Below are 20,008 nucleotides of genomic sequence, written 5' to 3'. Positions count from 1 at the left end.
CATAGAATTCGTTGTTAACGTTGCTTATGCATCTGGAGTATTTCCTAATGCACAATTTACAGGTTAGATTAACAGTAGGAATTTTTTTTAAGAAAACTGGTAAACATTGATTATTTTATACAGTATTACCAACATTTTTAATGTTATTAGATCGATCTGTTTGATTGGATGGTAGATCTCGTGGAATTGGTAAAAGTGAAGCGTACGTTGTACCCGATGGACAAACGTGAAAGATGTTTCTTTCCTGCTTTTCTTTCAGTGGGCGAATGTTCGATAGTATTGGCGCCTCTTTTTCATCGTTCAAAGTGCGAAATTCTGCAACCTTTTCAAATAAAAATATGTACGAAAATCGATAGAATTATGTTGGAAAAGAACCACAGACGACGTACAGGGTAGAACTAACATCTTACCATTTTCGTGTCGCTTCCAACGTTACCGATGCAGCATAGAATAAGATTGCAACATTAGTAGTGGTTGGAATTAAAATTTTCTCGTCTGTTGTTTGACGTATCATTTTCTTCCCTATCTACGTCAAATTTAAAATACCCATGATTTTATGTGAAATGACGCACGATGTCAATTATCACTTTGAGATGTTTCCTTGTTAGGTAACCAGAAATTTGACTCAATTTTTTAACAGTTCAACGTTTAATATGCCAATAATTGTGCTGAGTTTGAAAACAGTCTACGACACAGTCTCAGAAAGTATTCAATTTGACTTGGAATGTTTCGTATCCAGGAGACCCGAAAAGGGAACCGCTGACCGAATAGTCCCGAGCGTTGCCGAACGCTTCCGACCACCGTTCTTAAACGCAGCGAGAATTATGTGCAAAACGAACGTTTATGTTGAAAGCAATTGTGTTTTTGTAAGTTTAAAGTGAATATAAGTGAAATTGAGATGTGTATGTCGTTGATTTATTCTGCAATTTGGTGTTTCATGTCGATTGGATTGCCGATTTCTTAACAGCAAAGGTAGGCATTTTACAACTACTGAAATACTGAACGTCTCTTCGAAACTTCCATTGCCATACACTTTGAACAAGATGTTTCGTGTAACAATAGAGATCTTTTAAAAATTAAAAGTGACTACTGCGCAATTAAATAGTTGCTCTCGAGAGTACTCTCAAATTGTGTGTCGAGTTCTCTGCTAGTACTCTCAATACCTTAGACAGTAATAAATTTGACTCTCGAGAGTAACTAGCGATAGTTTCACTTTCAAATGAACAGGTATTCTAACAATGATCAAATTAGCAAATTACAAAGTGGACATTAATTGTGTTAGTTTATTCGTTTATTATCAAGGAAAGTGAAATGGGATTAAAGTATAATTAACGCCAGAATATTATATATTTCGAAATTTTCGATTAAGTGGGTTGGTAGTGGGGTTACCCCCACTCCCACATCCAGTCTCCTAGCAACCACACTTGTGGATTCGTCAGTTACTTTTGGACGTTGTACGTGGCAGACGTATCCACCACGTGCTCGACAAGAAGGTATTCTTATAAATTTAGTTAATCAATCTCTAAGTTAAGTAAGAATTTCACTTAAGCAGGATAATATTTAAGATTTGTACATTTAAGTAGGCAAGTTTTTCTTAAAATTTCAGTGCTCGAGTTACATGTTATTTAAGACGGTAGCTCTCTCAGTTTGTAAACATTGTAATTTTTTTTCCATTCGTTAGCTATCTGTAAATAATTTTGAACGGAAACGCCTGATGTTTTCATGAGATAGCCGGGTGTAGTCAATCCCTTGAGTTGACGTGTTTTTTCTGTGGGACGTATTTGTTTATATTTTCTTTTGCGTTTCGAACATTTCACGAGTCAGATTCTCTACTTCACATATTCTTGCGTAGTGATATAAATACAGAGTAATGATACATGCGCAAATTAATATCTCGTATAGAGTTAAGGCTATCATCAGTCCTAGTTTAAGTCTGTTTTAGGTTAACTCCTAGTTTAAGTCAAGTGTCAATGAAGTTATACTGTAAGCTAGGTGTAAGATAAGTTTAAGCTAAACCTAAAGTACTTTAAGTTTAAATTAATAGGATACTTTTAACGTTTTTGTTTCCTTTCTTTCTCGTCGACTTTTTTTTTCATTAAAATTTTTTCAGTCTCCTATTGTCCGTCTGCATAACGATCGAAAATTCGAGCGCATTGCAAATGTACGATCGGTAGGAAGTGTTGTGTTGCATTGACGAGTAGAAAAACAATAGCAATCGCGTAAAAGGAGGGTGGATGGGACGTATGGATAGGACGAACCTCCATTCGCAGCAACCTTCACGTGGTGAGGCCCGGGCAATCGATATTACTTGGTATATAATTACAATTGTATAGCAAATAATACGAGCAAACCGGCTGCCATATTGAAAGATCGCAGTTTACTCTATTACACAGTTGCGGTCATTTAACAAAAGAGGATCTTTTGCATCTGTCGACTTTACCATCTACCATCGTATATAAATCCTAAATTCACCGTTCTATATCGTAGATAGTATAACAAAATCTCTGATTTTTTACACGATCGTGGTATTTCAGAACGTTGGACAGAAAAGTAAATTAGGTGTTTGGTCTATTCTGTACGTCGTCTGTGATAGAATGCAACGATAACCTTAACTGAATTTTTTTCTTTTAGGTTATGTTATGCGATAAAGAAGTCTAAGTACTATATGGATTATATAATGTAGTTTAAAATGTGTAGATTATAAAAGTTCATATAATTTACTTGTTCAGTGGAAATTCCAATTGGTTCTCTGCTGGTTATCCAGAGAATACTATATACGTTCCGTATTGTTATTATCGAGCCCCAATACAGGAAATAATCTTGCGTGAAGGGTCTTAGAATGTTGGATAAGTTTAAAGGGACTATGCGAACCGAAGAATGAGCTGTACGAATAACAGCTAAGTTTTTTATAATCTCCTCGAGGAATTGATTTGGTCCAGCTTGTAACTAAATAAATATACGATAAAGTGATTAATTTCGAAGTTTTACTTCAGTCGATATTTCAATTTGTCACCTTGAAAAAATACACTAAAATGGTAATGCCATTAGGTCGACGAAGCGCTGATTCTAATGTTTCGTACTCATCCTTGAAATACACAGCGTGGAGTTCCATAGGCATACTGTGAAAAAAAGTTAATCGTTAAAATTGACGTGTAAACAAAACTATGAATATACAGCAAAATTTAGTAATTATTGTCATTTCTTGTTTAAATGAATATATTACAAAATTTTGATACTTATTATCATTTTTTGTTTAAATAAATTAGACGATCGCTGTTGAAATATTAAAGAATATTATTTGCGAACGTTGTACTTTTTTCAAATAAAAATTGAAACGGTGATAGAATTATTCTTATGTTTCATTAAATTCCAATAAAATACTTTACGACTTCAGATTTGGGAGTTTAAATTGGAATTCATTTGGAACTCAATTTTGACAGGAAATTTATTCGAGAGAATGAAATTTTCTGATTAATAAATATCGATTAATTTAACGTTTTTCATATTTTCGTCGCACAGCGAGATATTTAAAGGGCTTAAAATAAATTACAAACCTTGCACCATCAACGGCGTGCTCGCTGCCATTCATTTCATTTTCTCCCCAATGAAAATGAATATGCGAGAATGCATAATTTCCCGTGAACGGTCCGCCGGAGATATAATGATTTTCTTGTTGCCATTTCGCGCTGAGGATTACTAATAAGCAATACGATTGATCATTAATTGATTTTAGAAAGGTAAACAATTGTAAAAAGTATTACCTGTGTAACCTGTGTTGGTAATTTTTAATTTTCTCGGCACTATGTCAATATTAGTCCATTCCAAAGGACCTAACTCAATCACTTTCATGTAACTGATATCCAAATTAATCGGAGTCTCCAATAGACCGTCGGTATTACCTAAATTTCTAATTAACTCGACGTTCTGTGCGACAGTTTCGTGAATTTCTGATGGAATATGTCGGGGTCATAAAAAATGAACAGGATTAATCATTACACAATTATATATATATACCCATAGGACCCAAAAATACGCTGCTTTAAAATTCAACAAATAACAATAATAATACAAATATTTAAATAAATCCTGTATTCTTCGAGTAAAGCAGAATAAAGCAATTAAATATTTATTTTTTGAATAGATGAGCAAATTTAGTCGTTGTCTTTCTAAGGATATTAATTTTCTTTGAACAAACAGTGATTTGAAATTCAAATCGTAATTGTCTCACTGAAATCACGCTCTTTTACAAACTATCACAGGTGTAGAAGAAATCTACCACAAAAACTGCATAATTCAATGCAGAACAGTTATGTCAAATTTGATGAAAATTAGTTGACTAATTTTTCAAACACTGTTAGCGCAATTTTTAACAATGCGGTTTCGAGAGAAACGCTTTTTCCTATAGATTAATTTACGTAGAAAATATCAAACCTTTACTTACCTACCGAGCTCATCTCTGTTTTAAACAACGTTAACAGCATAAACGAATATTAACTTTGATTCTTCTGCAATCGATAGTACAACTTTCCCGCTAAATTCAGGTTAAACTGCTTTTACCAGATGACATACACATAATTCATGCTGTAAGCAGACCCTTCGTTAGCACATGGATTACGCGCGAAAAATCGGTAAATCGGACAAGCCGAAAAAATGGGTGAAACAATTTACACCGTCTGCATCCTCGCACGATGGCCTGATCAGTCCAGATACAGTTTACCCCGAAGATCGTCGTTTGCTAAATTGGAAAACGTGGTTAAAAAGACACGAAAACCAATACGAACGTATCAAAGCCACCACGAATCGTCACCAAAACGATCAAATTCTGACCTCTTGCGAAAGAGTTCGAGCGCAGGTAGAAATGAGAAATCTGATGGATTACGCGACTGCGCCAGTGCCGATTGTCCCAGACAAACATCGAGGTGGACCAGAATTTTGGAGAACACCGGAAACACTGCCGAAACGAAATTCCTGTCTACCAGACATCGCATTCACGCCAAGCAAAAAGGAGCTGAATGTAACGCCAGAATTAACGCACGTCGATTTGCCCGAATTAATAGAGAAAGAGAAGAGCCTGTCTGGTCTACGCTCGAAGGAACCGTTATGGAAACGAAGTCAGTACTTGGCGAAACGAAAAGGAGAGCTGTCGAAGGAAATAGAGAGACTCCTAGCTAAAGAACCAGACACGAAGGATTTGGCAATTAAGAATCGTACTATACCAAAGAAAGAAACGCTGAGAAGAATTCCTCCGATAACAGTTTCCGGCGTGGAAAACGAACCAGAAGAGGAATCTTGCCGCGACGGTTATCCCGAACAGGCGATTGTGCTGAAGATCCAGGATCGTGAGATCGTTTGGGAAAGACCTGATTCCAGAGACGAGCATGCAAAAGCTGATCCAATTACTTGGAGTTTCACTTTCGCTGGTAGAATCAATAGAAGGACGGAGAAGGAAATTGTGTTGGAGAATAAGGGAAATCGTGTTATCATTTATCATTGGCGGGACACTGAGTGTCAGTCTAAGTTTATTCCCCTGAAGAGACGAGCGAGCCCGTTTTTCTTTAACAAAACGAAGGGAGTGATTCTTCCAGGGCAGTTTGTCAGATTGCAGATCTGGTTTAAATCACGAAATTCAGGTGTCTCTACCGAATATTGGAAATTGATAACTAGTCCGGTGTTGTGTTCCTCGCCGTTGATATTTCGACTCTGGGGCTGCGCTGAGACGGTGAACGTTCGAACGGCGGCGAAGTTTAACAGCGTGAGAATTGTCGACAGATATTTAGATGGTTGTGTTGGACAAACTGTCGCGAGAGAAATTATGGAGGATATTATGGAGAAAGTTGGCTCCTTCGAGTATCCACAACCTGCTTATGGTAGCTTATTCTTCGAGTCGGAGATTTTTACCTTGAAAAATCCACTGTGCTTCTACAGTCCGAGTGTTTTGATGGAATTTCACAATATTTACTACGCCGTGACGAATCAAACGGAACGTCGCTGGAATATGTCGTTGATGGACCTTCGAGAAATTTTACTGGAGGATAGAAAGCATGGAAATTTGTTGTCGCAGTTTAGCGAGCTGTACAAGGAATGTTTGAAACCTACTTTGTACAGGTTTGTTCCATTCGACAAACACGAGGCGGTGTATAATTTTCTCTGTTCGTTTTTTAATCTGTTTGAAATGGAAAGTGAATTTGCGAGAAGTGGTTGTTTTGGGAAGGAATGTAAGGAAACTTCTGGGACAGCTTCAGAAGACAATTCCACGGAGTCGATGATCGAGAGAAGTAACGCTTCGCGTGTCAAACGTATCAGCTGTCTGAGTTCCCGATTGCAACGTAATCAGGTTGAGGAAATTCGTGAGACTTCTGTTTCTGTGACAGATGATCAAGCGTATAAAGAGATATTTTTCCAACGGATATATAATCTTTTGGGAGTAACTGTGGTACGTGTTTTCGCAACGATCGAGTCGTTTAATAATTTGAACGAACCTGATAAGTGATGTGGCAAAGAGGATTAATTTGAAGATCGTTAGGAAAGTACTTAATGTAAAATACTTGATTTACGGTACTTTTAAGCTCTTAATAATTATGTATTTTTAAAGTTATTGCTAAACTAAAAATAAATTTCATTTAATTTAATATAGTAGATTATAAATTTACATGAGATTGAAATCTGAAAAGAAAAGAAATTAGCTTGAGAAAGGTGTTCTACTAATTATCAGTTAAAATGCACGTCCCTTTAAATTAAGTAATTTTATCAAAGACACTTTTTCATAGTCTTATAAAGGATGAACGGACCTTCTTGTGTACTTTAGTTAATTAATAAAACAATCACACTGAATTACCAGCACTGTATATATTATGTTCGACGTGTTACAGAAAAACTGACAGAAATCTGACTTGAAAATTCTACTCGGAGAATACTAATAGTTCACTGCTAAATATATTTGTCTACATTTTAGTAATTGCGTTTCCCGCCAATTTGACTCTATGTTGTAGCCATCCTTATTTCTCAACTTTCGAAATTCATTGATCTGTGGATTGTTCTTAGTTAGCTTGGTTCGTATATTTGTTAGTGTAATATTATCGAATCTTACTTGACTGGACCGAATTGGTATAACTACGGGAAATACAATCCAAGTGGCGCATTCTGGATATTCACCGGCGTTGTACGATCCTGCGTAAGTGTAATATCTGGTACAATATGTCGCCCAGCGCATCCAGGATAGACAATCTGAAATTAATGTGAAAACGATAGTTTGTTCTTTGTGTAATGCTAAAAAAAAAATAATAAAAATTTTCGATTGAAAATTAAACAATTATTTAAATTGGTTCGAAGCGATGAAGTATTTGTTTAACTGAAATATTAAAACGATGTTGAAATGTATTATTAATAAAATGATATTAAGGATGCTTTGTATTAATGAATATATTCGATCAATAAGACATGTAATACCCTTTGACGATTTAATTTGCTTTCTGCATTAATCGTTCATAATTGTTCTCCAATTTTCATTTTCACTAAATGCAACAAAGGAATTTAAAAACTGCGTATTTTATTTTTAAATATTAAGACATGTTTAGGAAGTTACTTTCGTTATTTATATGAAGTACCTACTGACATAATTTTATTCTCTTTATATTGCGTAACAGACGTCGCTTAGGTTATAACACATATACAGGGTGTCTCGTAACTCCTCGAACACCTGGAAATGGGGGGTTGGTGGGGTGACTCTGAACAACTTTTTCCTTTACCAAAATGTTGGTTGAAGCTTCGTTTTTGAATTATTAACGAAAAACACTGGCCAATCAGAGCGCGCGTAGAGCCCGCGTCCAGGCACGGGAGCGCAGAGACTCATCCGCGCGCGATCGTGAACAAACGCGTACGCGTGACTTCTGGGTTATCGGTCTCTGTCACAAAAATTTGACTTTGCACCGGAATGACAGCAACAAACCATTTCTCTAAGCCTTATAAAAATAGCGTTTGTTCATGATCGCGCGCGGATGAGTCGCTGCGCTCCCGTCACTGAGCGCGGACTCTACGCGCGCTCTGATTGGCCAGTGTTTTTCGTTAATAATTCAAAAACGAAGCTTCAACCAACATTTTGGTAAAGAAAAAAGTTGTTCAGAGTCACGCCAGCAACCCCCATTTCCGGGTGTTCGAGGAGTTACGGGACACCCTGTATACATCGGTATTCCCGATAGACCAGCGAGGTCTTAGCCGGCACGAAAAATACTTTACGACACCCAAAAACTCGACGCCTCTCTAACAAGCAATAGAACAAATGTAAGAACAAATTCCCCACTTTCACACCACCACCAGACACACCCCAAACACACCGAGAAAACCAATCACGGCACACTTCCACCACCTACGACAGCTTCGCACCACCAATCACAGCACACACGCAGTTTATAAAATAGCGAACACCACACGACTCGACACACAATTTTCCGATCGGTAAGCTTAGGCATTTCGCGCTCTGTTCACGTTCATTCACAAATACATAGTTTTAATAGCAAACTGTTGTGCGTTAATAGTCTACCTTCCGAGCACTACCTGAGTCCCCTATCCCGAGTAGATTCCTTAAATGGTCTGACTCAAAAAGAGGGACAATTATCGGTTTTCGCAACAAGCATCGATATCGTTATTGAAAATAAAAGTAAATCGAGCCGAAATTACAATATAATTTCTAAAATTTGTCTTATCGCTGAAAACATTCCCAAAATTCTCGATACTCACTAGGTGGTACTTTCGTTTCCATATTCGCGTCTGCAACGTCTTTCAAATAGTCCGTTATCCTCTCCAGTTGTGGATTAATGCAATCACAACAACCTGGTTGCACCTTTCATGAAATTAAGCAAAATTTGAACTTTCAAATAGAAAATACGTAAACGAAATTAAACTGTAAGGATACACGCGAGATAAGAAGTCCATACTAAAAACAGGTATGCCAAAATGCAGAAACCGTCTTTATGTCTGAAACATTCTTCGGTAGTTGAGTATTTTCTGTTCCAATGTAACGCGTGGCCTTCCATTGAGTACCTTTGATGATATCAAAATTCTATAATTCCATGAACGAACTTATTTCTGTTTTTTTATTTACCAAGTGTCGTTGATCGTGTGCTCAGCGCCCCTGCAATCATCTTTGCCCCAGTGAAAATGCACCTCTGTCAATTCGTACACGTCGTCGGCAAGTGGTCCGCCACAAATTGTCGACGGAATTCTGTCTCCGCTCAAAAATACTTTGGCTGTTAAAGAATGTTGGAAAGTTTGGAATAAACATGTTGGATTTTCGTGAAGTTTGTTCTGAATCCAGTTGTAATAGTTCAAAGTTCACGGTTGAAACTTCTATTTAGCGATCAAGTATCTTGCAAATTACCTGTATTACCAGAATTGAACAAACGTGCTTCTCCATCGTTTAACCAATGGCCATTCAAAACAAGGGGTGGATATCTTCGTGTTCTTACTAAACTGTCGTCTAAATTAATGGGAGATTGACCTGTCGTTGGTAAGCCTAAAAATGTTGCAAATATATCATTTCTAATTTACGCGTGTTTCATTTATAAACATTTATATTTTTGCGACATGTAACCTGAAATAAATATTAAAGGATTTGTTTTTTATTTTATTACCAATTAAACCTGTATATCCAGACATGGTAATTGGGTATACTAGAATATTACGGAATTATGGTATTGCAATTTTAAACATATTTGGTAATTTACTTTTTTTTTGTGGATATCATGCTGAAGGTTTTATTACGTGTGTCATAGTTGATGGTAACGTTTCTGTGTGACATATTGACAAACAAGTAAACGAGTAATTTTTGAATATTTATTTAAAGATTGCGAAAGAAATATGTTTCTTTAAATATTCAGTATGTATTTGTAGAAATAAAAATAGCAAAAAGCTTCATTTTATTAACATAGTTTAGCTTTAATATGTTTTAATATTAATTTGTTTTTAATGTATTAAAATATTACTATTTGACAGAACAATGAATTTAATATTTATCGTATTCTGCTATTTCTATGATTAATTTAGTTTGGATTAGTTCAAATTTCACGAAAAACACATACACAAGTTATATTAATATATTGCTTTTAAATTTTTCGTGTAACAGATATTTACATAATATTATTTAATAAAAATAAAGTTTCTGTTTCTTCATGCTACAGCATTATCTGTAGCATATAAAATTCTTCTTCTATGAAGACGTTGTTGCTGTCTAGAATTTCCCAGTATGTTATTCCATCTATCGTCGTAAAGATTCCTGAATGCATCAATCTATTTTTCGAAATAATAGAAGATATAATTTTTCATGTTATATTAATCTTTTATAAAATTACCTGACGAACAGATATTTTGGTTATAGTGGACGGAATGATCCATAAAACACATTCGCTGTATGGAGGAACAGTGAGTGAGCCTGGATAAGTATAGTAACCGTGACTTGTGCACGATTCTAACATCCAAAGTAGACAATCTGTTAAGAAACAATATTACAAAATATGTTAAAAGTTAATAATTTCAAAATTACATATACTTTAAATATTTTAAAAATTTATACAAATTGATTTTTAACAATTGTATCTGTTTTTAAACAAAGTAATAATAACAAATAATTTACAATATTAGAAAGTTTACACAAAGGGTTAAGTAATTATCAGTGAAAAAACAATGAATTAGCTCCATAAAATTTTCTTACTAGATGGAATTGTGGTACTGCTACCCATTTTCTTAATTCTCCCCAAATTATCGATAATTGGCGCAAGAGAAGGATTATCAGGAATTCCCGGACAACCGACCACCTATTCCAAATACACGCGTGTAACACATAAATGAACTATTCGTTCATTATAACTCGTATTCGTACTTGCATGAGATACGAGAGTATCGCGATTCCATCTGATTTGTCAAAGCACCTCTCTATCGATCCGTAACGAGTGTTCCAATGCATTACCTGCGTTTCCATGGAGTACCTATTTAATAGTTTACGTGGAGTATAGTTATTACGAGGATGAGCAAGAAGTGTAATATATAGCTAATTTAAAGGGACATATTCTGACCAGATACCGTCTATGGAATGTTCTGCGCCCAGCGAATTTTCGGGGCCCCAGCGGAATTGCACGTTCATGAATTGAAATTCATCTTCGTTTAAAGGACCACCGCGCATCGAAGGTAGAGTTCTATCCGAAAATTCAACGTTGACTGGAGAAGAAACGTTTTTAACCCTTTGAGAAGGATGGATATCATAGGACGTAAACAGTAGTAATAGACCGAACGTTGATCCAACAGAATAAAGTCTCGTCCTAAAGCAACGTGATTGCGCGTCTTCCGCGGAACCCAACGCAACCAATAAACTCATATTTTTAAGCAATAAAAATAGCTGGAGTGATGATGAACTCGTGTACGTATATTTGAGGAAAATGTAATTTTCGTATAATTTAGTTTGAAAAAAAATTGAAGCAGTGGCCTAATTATGTGTTACATAATAAAAAATATAAATTGCGCAAGAAGTCTTAATAAAATTGTAAAAATTATCATAAGAAATAGGAAACTTTTTAAGGTTGATAATGAATTAAATGTTACGGAAATCACCTGTTTTGCCTGTATTTGTCAATGTAGCAATGCCATCCTGCGACCAGTAATTCGTCAAATATAAGGGTGGAAATTTTTTACTCCACGTAGCTGTTTTGGTTATATCAATGGGCGATTGTCGCCATTTAGGTAATCCAGATGACGACGTTAGTAAGATAGAACTCTTTGTTACTTGAGAAATTAATTCGTTCAAGAGTTATTCAATCATTTCAAGTTAACTTGCAAATAATTTACTTACCTGCTTTCTTCTCTCTCTTAACTGGCATTATTGTTGTGTTAAATTTTACATTAATTTTCTGTAGAACATCAGAAATGTATGATAAAGTAATCGAGACATAAATTAATTACACTGTCAGCTACATGTTTCAACTATTTGCAATGAAGTTCGTCGCATATCGTACTTATTTAACAAGGTGAGTGAATAATTTTCAAAAGCACACGTTGTTTTTTCAATCTATACAGATAAGTTATGTATTTCCTTATACTATTGATACATTAAATTTTGATTAGAAATCAATAGACGATATGTTAATATTTAGGACGTACACTTTTTAACATTTTCAATATTTCTCATTAACGACGAATATAATTTAGTTGACGTAATAAACTACTCGACCGTTTAAATTCTGCACTTCTCGATAATTTTCTTTCAAACACATTTCTCGCTTGTTGCACAACATTCGAAATGATTCTGCCTGGTTTTCGGAAATTCGGACAGGTTCTGGGAAAACAATCCATGTGACGCATTCGTGGAATGGAAAGGTTGTGGTTGAGCCTAAATAGGTATAGTAACCAGGCGTTTGACAAGCCTGCCTCATCCAACACAAACAATCTACGATTGAAACGAGGGAACAACAATTAGTATTTTGTAAAAATAAAAAGAGACTTGAAAAAATTGGAGATTCAATATAGAAGCTGATATACTTAAGGGGAAAGATAGCATTTTTTCAAAGAAAAGTAAAAGATGTCATTTAGGGTACTTGGTGGTAATTTTGTGGACGAATCAGGTTGAGTAATTTTGTGCAAATCGTCGGAGATTTTGGAGAACAGGGGATGCTCGTCCCAGGTTGGAACTTGATAAGCCTGTAGAAAATACGCACAAATCGCCAAACCGTCAGGTTTGTCCCAACAGTTCTCAATATTCTCGTATCTTTTATTGAAATGTATCGCTTGTGCTTCCATTGTGAACCAAGTGCCATTCAGTGTATGCTCTGCGCCCTTACAGTTGGTTGGACCCCATCGAAATACCACTTCTGATAGTTCGTATACGTCATTCCCCAATGGACCGCCGCGAATCGTTGCCGGACTCCTATTTCCCTCCAGTGTTATGCGAACTAGTTAGTAAGTTACAAAGTAAATTTTGTATTTTTGCTGTTTGCGTCGACCAGACATGATTTTTGCGCATTAACGCGTTTCACCTTCAAATTTTCAAGTATTTAAATTTTCCAACTTTGAAATAGTTCAGTTTTCAAATTTTCCAATATTTTAATTTTCAGATATTTTCAGTACTTCAATTCTCACTTTTCCGAATTTTTCAGATATTAAAATTTTCAAATACTTGAGTATTTTAATTTTCAGTCTTTCAAATATTGAAATTTTCCAATACTTAAGTATTTTAATTTTCAACTTTTCGAATGTTCAAACATTTAAATATTAAAATTTTCAAACTTTCATATATTTAAATTTTCAAACTTCCATACATTTAAATTTGCGAAAGTTTAAAATGAATGGGAGAACTTTATAATTTTTCGAAAAATATTCAGTAACCTGTGCTGCCAGTATTTCGCATTTTAGCTTCGCCATCCTGACTCCAGTGACCACTCATAATAAGTGCAGGAAACTTTATTCCGATGGCACTGCTTTCGTCGACATCGACTGGGGACTGACCCCATTTTCGACCATCGCCTTAGAAAACAGTATTAAAGTGACGATTCAACCTTACCATTTCTCTAGCTTCACTTCCAAATTAAAAAAATAATTCTCACAATGATGGAGAATTCTATTCTACTTCTCTAATTTCAATTAAACAATACTTAGTTAAGTAATACTCTAATATAAAAATAATTCTCACCTGCACACTGCATTTTATCTTATATCATTTCCCTCATCTAGATATTACATTAAATCTGCACAATTATTACCGCGTGCATTTTTATTTTAGGTATTAATAATTTGATTTCGATAAACGTCAAACGAAAAAAAAATAAAAGAAACAAGATCGATTTAACGGAATTGCATAGAAAAATGAACAATTAAATCGCGTTTGTCCTTTGAAGTTGCATTCGAATAGATGCAAATTCCCATCTCGTTGTTTATATTAATTTACACTGGCTAGCCAGGAGGTTAGTTCGAAGTCTTCGTAAAATTTGCAAGTGCAATTATTGTATGCATGCATCGAAACGAGTATATTCGCAAGCTTTGCGTAGCCCATATCACCCTTAAAATTCTGTAAAATCACTATTGAAAATGATAAGTATCTCGATATCAGAATTTATGATTGTATGCAGCAGTATCCTTCTTGTTTGTAAGTCTAACATTTCTAACAACGTTCTAACATCAAAAATAAAATTAACTATATAAAATAAATCGATAAAATTACAATATTTATTTAGTCGAATAATTAGTCTTCGAAGACTATCGACGTGATATATTATTTAGTAATTATTATACTGTATTGCATAATTCGGTGTCGTGGCCTGCGTTATTATAGTTTTACTACTGACTGAAGTTCTCGATTGGACTCAATTATTTCCTTTGGTGGAGAACGTATGCAATTTTCCCCCGTTCACATTTGGTTATACCGATCGAAATGGACCTCATACATGGAGAATACTATACCCTGATAGCAATGGCATAAATCAGTCGCCAATCAACATTACCACACGACTCGCCATTGTGGTGCAACCTTCTAAACCTCTTCGATGGATTGGCTACAAGAAGAAACCGCTGCTGATGACTGTAGCCAATAATGGAAATAACGGTGCAATTGTCAAAATGATTAACTATTTACATTATTGAAAGTTACCAGTCGGAAGATCTGATTTCCTACTTACATCTGAATTTTTTTAGAAATTACGAAAACTGAATTCATTTGCATAATTATTCTTGAACGTTTCCGAATCACTTTTTTCTGTCGTCATTTACCTTCGTTCTCTGCTTAAATCTGAATTTTCTTTTTAATTTTGGAAATTGAATTCATTTTCAGAATTATTTCAGTTGCATAATTATTCTTGAACGTTTCTGAATCACTTTTTTCTGTCATTTATCTTCGTTCTCTGTTTAAATCTGAATTTTCTTTTTAATTTTGGAAATTAAGTTGGATTTCTTATAATCTTATAATCTGATAATACGTATATAGTGCTCTTTATTTACGTTTTTATTAGGCGTCGTTTAATTTCCAGTGATAGTAAATTCAGTATGGAGTAACTTGAGTCGGCCATATATTCAAAGTGGATGCTTGACCAATATTTACGACCTTTGCTCAATGGTATTTCATTGGGGGCAGTCGAACGAGGAAGGCAGCGAACATACTTTAGATTATAATCGATACCCTATGGAGGTTCAAGTGTGGCACATAAAACGAGACTTTAGTTCGCTATCGGACGCATTCGCTGCTAAACAGAACGATGCTATAGTGATTGTGTCCTTCCTCCTTCAGGTCAGATTTTATCGAAATTTGTCGTGTATTGTTGTTATATTCAGGAAAAAATGATTATCAAATGTAGGTCGTAAAATTCATCCACAAAAAATCGCGTATCTGTGTGTATTTTTGTTATCGTGAGCAGTTTGATTAAGGTATCAAAGTAGGTGATCCATATTTTTTAAAATCTTATATATTCTTATATTTAAAAATTTCTCCTACTGTTAAACATTTTTCACATTTCACGTGGTTATGGCATGGGCACATCGAAATATAAAAATTTTCAAAGAAACAATTTAATTTACCTAGTAAATACTTACTACACCTTATTTTAAAAATATAGGAAAACGAATAATATACAGTATTGAATGAAATTAGAAAAAATGAAAAAATTGATCATGTGCTCGCATATTTATAGATCACAAACGTGGACAATCCTTATTTGGACCATATCGTGACAAATCTATGGCGTATTATTCAGCCAGGGGCAAAAGTACACATTCCACCCTTTCCTCTAGTATGGATCTTTCCCACTTCGGACAAGAATTATTACACGTACAATGGCTCCCTTACCCAACCACCTTGCAGTGAAATAGTCACATGGATCGTGCAACCCGAACCAATAGCTATATCTTCATCCCAAGTAATAAAGTGTCATTTTACAACGGTTAATTAATCAAACAACTGCTTTATCCATCTTGTTGGTATCAATTTTTCTAACAGGTTGCACAATTTCGAAAAATTTGTTCACCAACTGGTCCTATTCTATCGAACTGCAGACCTGTGCAAAAGGTAAACGAACGTAGCGTATATTTCTACGCGTAACACCGGTCATTTTATTGATTTTAAGAACATCCAATTGTATATGATCGTTTCTTTCGTATAAATCTGTAACACGTGTATATGAAATAATTATTTCTATGAAAATTAACCGAAAAGTCATATAATTCTCCTCCTCTACCGTAATGTTTATTCGTACGTAATCGTAATGCGATAAAAAAGTATCGTACTAATCGCGAATGTTTCACTTTTATCGGATAATACAGAGATCGCAGAAACGGAAGAAATTCTTTTCTTTCTGTACCGTATTCATTTGTATTTATTATCGAAACGGTGAAGTGAATATGGGAATAAAATGTATCACATGTGTAGAGAGTAATGGTTTTATTGTTTTCCCACTATATTTTACGAACACGCCAAACATTTCTCAACAAATTTTATCAGAAAATAAATATATAACAAAGTTAAATTCGCTCATCGCAAGGTATATTATCTATTTGGCACGAGTTATTGTAACGGATTTGTTTTCATTTTTTTTTCTTTTCTTTCATCGTTATCCACGAACATAAGAACGCTTTTCTTATTGGTACTGAAAATACTATGGCGGAGAGTGTGTTATCATGTTTTGTTTGTTTGTTTTTTTTTTCATTTTCTCTTCTCTTTCTTTTATTACTTTTTCTGGATATTGTACATCCATTTTCTTATTTCCAACGACAGTTACGCACGCTACGAGAATTTCTATCGCACGCGTATTATAATTGATATTGCATATACTCACTCTTCGACGATATTCTTTATTTTTGTTCTTTGTGAATAAAACGTCACAAAAGGTTTGTTTCGAGCGCGTGCACGCACTTGGCGATGTATAAATCATGAGGTCGTATGAAAAATTATACCGTGTCGCGTGTCAAGTGAATGATAGTCCCGTTCATTTCATTTATTATACTTCACGAACATTCTCTCTCTCTCTCTCTCTCTCGCTCTCCATACCTTCTATTCGTCGTTGCACGTATATGTATATTTACAAATCGTTCCATAACTGAAAATTTACGATTTTTTTTCTTTTCTTTTGGTACGTTGCTCACAAGAAGAATATCTTCCACGACCTTCAAATGTGTATATATATATATTCAAAAATGATAAATTACGAGCTCCAAAATGATGAACATTTCGTTTGTTTCCCATTTGGAGTGAATAGAAAGAAATATAACAGAGTTTTGTGTACAGAGTTGTATAGATGTTCCTTTGAGTTTTTGGTACGATATCCCGTTTATATTACACAATGAAACCACATATAAGGGACGGGAATGGTTTGGAAGGTTTCGAGCAAGCCCAGCCATTCTTATCTTACAGGTGAAATGATCAATTGTCGAGTATTATTTTTAAAAAATCAAAAAAAAAGTGAATCTTTCTCTCTCTCTCTCTCTGTGACGTGGATTCGCGAGAATGCCCGAATCTGTTTTTTTTTTTTCTGTTAAATGTCCCAGTTATTATCACGTGTATCGTTGTTCCCTCGATCGAATGTTTCTCATTTCGAAGATTCGTCCGAAGCAAACGAATGAAACGTCAAAATAATAGCGTTTGATTTCCTCACAACAACCCAACGGGAACTTGAAATTGCTTTTCCTTTTCCGCTCTCTGCCCTTTTCCGGTACAGCCGTTTCAATCCACGTGCATGTCTCTTATCGTTCGACAAAGGAAAGCCGAGGTTATTATACCGAATGTCTGGAACATACATAGATGATTAGATTGGAATGGTTTGAGATTGCGGGTACGTAGTTTGTGGAAATTTTACCTGTATGCCAGCCATTGCCATGCCCAGAATTACCAGAGTGAAGCTTTCGCACTGTAACCAACTTGTGATTTTGGTGAGACAACCCTATAAACATTAGATCGTTTCGAGTGAACTGTGAAATGTCTTATAAATCCGTTTTATAGGCCGTGGAATAATAATTGATTGTTAGTGTTTCGATCTTACTTCGCTTGTCTAAATTTCTAAGTTTGTCCGAATTTGAAATTAATCGGTTTATTACGTTCTGAAATTTTTCGTCGATTTGCTCGACAGTTTTTAAAGTTCGAAATTGAAATTTGAACGTCTCTAGGACCTCCGTAACGATGTTATTTTAATTTTAAGAAACACTTGGAGAGCACACTTTTCAAATAATAAACATTAAAGTGGAATGATTGAGAAAAGTAGATTTTTGAAATACTCTAAAAGCGACAACCTCCCCTCGATTAGTTAAAACAAGTCACTTGGCAAATAGAGACCTCCAGTTCAAACCCTCATTATGCAATTCGTTAAATTGATTCTTTGCCACTTTGCATAATCCCTCAATTACGCAATCCTCGAATGAGTATTTTTCCATTATTAACGATCTCTTGGTATTTATCTCACATTTACTAAGTTTGTTCTCGAATTAAAGTAACGCGAGAGACCCGAGAGATAAAATTCAATGGAAAACATAAACCGGTGTATCGTGTAACTAATTGAAACAAGTTTGTGAATAATTAGAAAAACAATAGAGAAAGTGTCGTTTTTACTTTTAATTGTGCTATAGTTACGAGAATAAAAGTTGTTTCATCGATAGATATATTTATGTTTAAAATTTGAACTTGTTAAGGCAAGGAAAATCTGTAGTCTCTGTGTAATAATTACGTGGTAGAATGAAATTTTTACCTCTCTATGCCGATATCCTTCGTGGCCCTCTCTGTCCTCAACTTGACAAGCTGTTTCATCTTTCGGTTTCGGATTTAGCCACGGTTTCTCAGTCTTTCACGGGAAATGAAATTTGATCGATTATAGCACAGACTAATTTCCACGATTATTCAATCACTTACATGTTTATGAAACACTCTTGACACCACGCTCATTGGACTTCCTGTATTTTTTGCCTGCAACACGATGCAAATGTCATTTCCGGAAATTGATTTTTTTTTCACCGTTTGACGAGAAACAAATTTAACCAAGGATATAGAAGAGCGATTGGAAAAGTGTGATTTGTAATAATTTTTATTTAATTAGATCTTTCGTTTATTCCTTCGTCGAACAGATTGTAAAATAAATAAATCGAAACTTCTGGTTTCTTTTATTCTCCAATTTCCATCAACTAATTGAAATTCATAACGCACATTATGTATGAGTTGTTTCCTGTTTGTTCGCTTTGTATATACGCTGCCGGCCAAAAATTTGGAATCACTCGTCAATTTACACCGACATTGAATCTACGTCTAACTTTTTATAGATCTGAAATGATGTTGTAGAGATCAATAGCAATTTGCCCCATTTCGATTAATTTAAATTACAAAGAATTCGTTAGAAAGATTTTCTGCAAATTTTTATGTAACTTGCAATGCACAGTGATCCGAAACTTTTGGCCGGTAGTGTATAATACGTATATGTTTCTACAATGTATCGAGAACAATGGAAAATTAAAACAACGATCCTTTCGCAATTTTGTATTTCGCCACGTTTCAGCGGGCTGCCAATGATCCACAATGATTAGCACAAGTGAAACAAGTATATCATTTGACACAGTGTCTCAATTACTTATCAATTTTTATTTCCATTTAAAATCTTGCCGGAATATTTGTATTCCTTTGGACACGTAACGTGGTAAGCGTCTTTCAGAGCAACTGAAAGTATTCAAGCGATGTACTCACGTTTCGTATCTTTTAAAACTGCGGTTAGTGAGACGTAAAACAAAAATGCAATTAAATCCTCTAACACGGTTGCCCATTTGCTCTCGTTCTTTGTAACAATTACAGCAGTGCTCCCTCCGTATGAAAGCTATGTAACACGGGTTTTGATGCGTACCTCGGTATTTTTTAGAACGCAGCATGTGAGAGGGACCTGTCTTCTGTTGCCCGAAATTTGCGCGTCTCTCCACCAAGCGGTGCCATTGTAGTCTCCGTGTCCGTGTATTCCACAGCAATTAAACTGCAATGGAATCACTCGCATGCTCTTGGAACCATCATAATATGCCTGGATGGTCG

At 35.1% G+C, this 20,008-nt stretch overlaps 6 protein-coding genes across 6 annotated transcripts in view; 2 read left to right on the top strand and 4 right to left on the bottom strand.

Moving 5' to 3' along the window:
* Nucleotides 1-24: 24 nt before the first annotated feature.
* LOC108571908 (carbonic anhydrase 1-like) lies at nt 25-4,018 on the bottom strand. The gene is made up of 7 exons (XM_017934066.1): nt 4,015-4,018; nt 3,762-3,947; nt 3,555-3,696; nt 3,014-3,119; nt 2,722-2,946; nt 130-322; nt 25-44 (listed from the first exon to the last, which is right to left on the bottom strand). The coding sequence occupies exons 1-7, from the start codon at nt 4,016-4,018 to the stop codon at nt 25-27; spliced, it is 876 nt and encodes a 291-aa protein (XP_017789555.1).
* Nucleotides 4,019-4,606: 588 nt separating this feature from the next.
* Nucleotides 4,607-6,490, top strand: LOC108571907 (MYCBP-associated protein-like). The gene has a single exon (XM_017934065.1). The coding sequence runs from the start codon at nt 4,607-4,609 to the stop codon at nt 6,488-6,490; it is 1,884 nt and encodes a 627-aa protein (XP_017789554.1).
* A 423-nt stretch (nt 6,491-6,913) lies between these two features.
* LOC108571906 (carbonic anhydrase 2-like) lies at nt 6,914-10,954 on the bottom strand. Its single transcript, XM_017934064.1, has 8 exons — nt 10,871-10,954; nt 10,703-10,805; nt 9,374-9,508; nt 9,098-9,242; nt 8,931-9,036; nt 8,734-8,836; nt 7,088-7,224; nt 6,914-7,024 (listed from the first exon to the last, which is right to left on the bottom strand). Exons 1-8 carry the CDS (start codon nt 10,952-10,954, stop codon nt 6,914-6,916), a joined length of 924 nt encoding a protein of 307 aa, XP_017789553.1.
* A 1,231-nt stretch (nt 10,955-12,185) lies between these two features.
* LOC108572067 (carbonic anhydrase 1-like) lies at nt 12,186-13,679 on the bottom strand. Its single transcript, XM_017934254.1, has 4 exons — nt 13,667-13,679; nt 13,363-13,500; nt 12,576-12,929; nt 12,186-12,427 (listed from the first exon to the last, which is right to left on the bottom strand). The coding sequence occupies exons 1-4, from the start codon at nt 13,677-13,679 to the stop codon at nt 12,186-12,188; spliced, it is 747 nt and encodes a 248-aa protein (XP_017789743.1).
* A 382-nt stretch (nt 13,680-14,061) lies between these two features.
* Nucleotides 14,062-16,060, top strand: LOC108572051 (carbonic anhydrase 1-like). The gene is made up of 5 exons (XM_017934236.1): nt 14,062-14,119; nt 14,306-14,575; nt 14,997-15,253; nt 15,654-15,878; nt 15,959-16,060. Exons 1-5 carry the CDS (start codon nt 14,062-14,064, stop codon nt 16,058-16,060), a joined length of 912 nt encoding a protein of 303 aa, XP_017789725.1.
* Nucleotides 16,061-17,663: 1,603 nt separating this feature from the next.
* The window catches only part of LOC108571905 (protocadherin-15), a 54,345-nt gene continuing 52,000 nt past the window's right edge, over nt 17,664-20,008 (bottom strand). The window contains exons 25-29 of the mRNA XM_017934063.1: nt 19,830-19,952; nt 18,854-18,907; nt 18,693-18,785; nt 17,811-17,894; nt 17,664-17,740 (exon numbers count right to left, since the gene is read on the bottom strand). Coding sequence (XP_017789552.1) covers nt 17,678-17,740; nt 17,811-17,894; nt 18,693-18,785; nt 18,854-18,907; nt 19,830-19,952 — 417 coding nt within the window. The 3' untranslated portion in view covers nt 17,664-17,677. The remainder of the gene's footprint in view (nt 17,741-17,810; nt 17,895-18,692; nt 18,786-18,853; nt 18,908-19,829; nt 19,953-20,008) is intronic.

This window comes from Habropoda laboriosa, unplaced genomic scaffold (genome assembly GCF_001263275.1).
Source record: "Habropoda laboriosa isolate 0110345459 unplaced genomic scaffold, ASM126327v1 scaffold67, whole genome shotgun sequence".
Taxonomy (NCBI): domain Eukaryota; kingdom Metazoa; phylum Arthropoda; class Insecta; order Hymenoptera; family Apidae; genus Habropoda; species Habropoda laboriosa.
Note: the sequence above shows the minus strand (reverse complement) of the source record. Positions and strands in the feature narration are given on the sequence as shown.

Bases quoted from the DNA above. Each gene is read 5' to 3' on its own strand.
- LOC108571908 (XM_017934066.1), bottom strand. The intron at 3,120-3,554 runs GTTTGTAATTTA...TTTTTTTCACAG, and splicing joins CACGCCGTTGATGGTGCAAG to TATGCCTATGGAACTCCACG. The intron at 323-2,721 runs GTAAATTATATG...TTATTTGAAAAG, and splicing joins TTGGAATTTCCACTGAACAA to GTTGCAGAATTTCGCACTTT.
- LOC108572067 (XM_017934254.1), bottom strand. The intron at 12,930-13,362 runs GTTACTGAATAT...CTTACTAACTAG, and splicing joins GCGAAATACTGGCAGCACAG to TTCGCATAACACTGGAGGGA. The intron at 12,428-12,575 runs GTACCCTAAATG...TTTCAATCGTAG, and splicing joins GTCCACAAAATTACCACCAA to ATTGTTTGTGTTGGATGAGG.
- LOC108571907 (XM_017934065.1), top strand. From the start codon at position 4,607: ATGGATTACGCGCGAAAAATCGGTAAATCGGACAAGCCGAAAAAATGG.
- LOC108571906 (XM_017934064.1), bottom strand. From the start codon at position 10,954: ATGCATTGGAACACTCGTTACGGATCGATAGAGAGGTGCTTTGACAAA. The intron at 8,837-8,930 runs GTATGGACTTCT...ATTTCATGAAAG, and splicing joins TTTTGGCATACCTGTTTTTA to GTGCAACCAGGTTGTTGTGA. The intron at 7,225-8,733 runs GTGAGTATCGAG...CATTAATTTCAG, and splicing joins GGAAACGAAAGTACCACCTA to ATTGTCTATCCTGGATGCGC.
- LOC108572051 (XM_017934236.1), top strand. From the start codon at position 14,062: ATGATAAGTATCTCGATATCAGAATTTATGATTGTATGCAGCAGTATC. The intron at 14,120-14,305 runs GTAAGTCTAACA...GCGTTATTATAG, and splicing joins CAGCAGTATCCTTCTTGTTT to TTTTACTACTGACTGAAGTT. The intron at 15,254-15,653 runs GTCAGATTTTAT...GCATATTTATAG, and splicing joins TTGTGTCCTTCCTCCTTCAG to ATCACAAACGTGGACAATCC.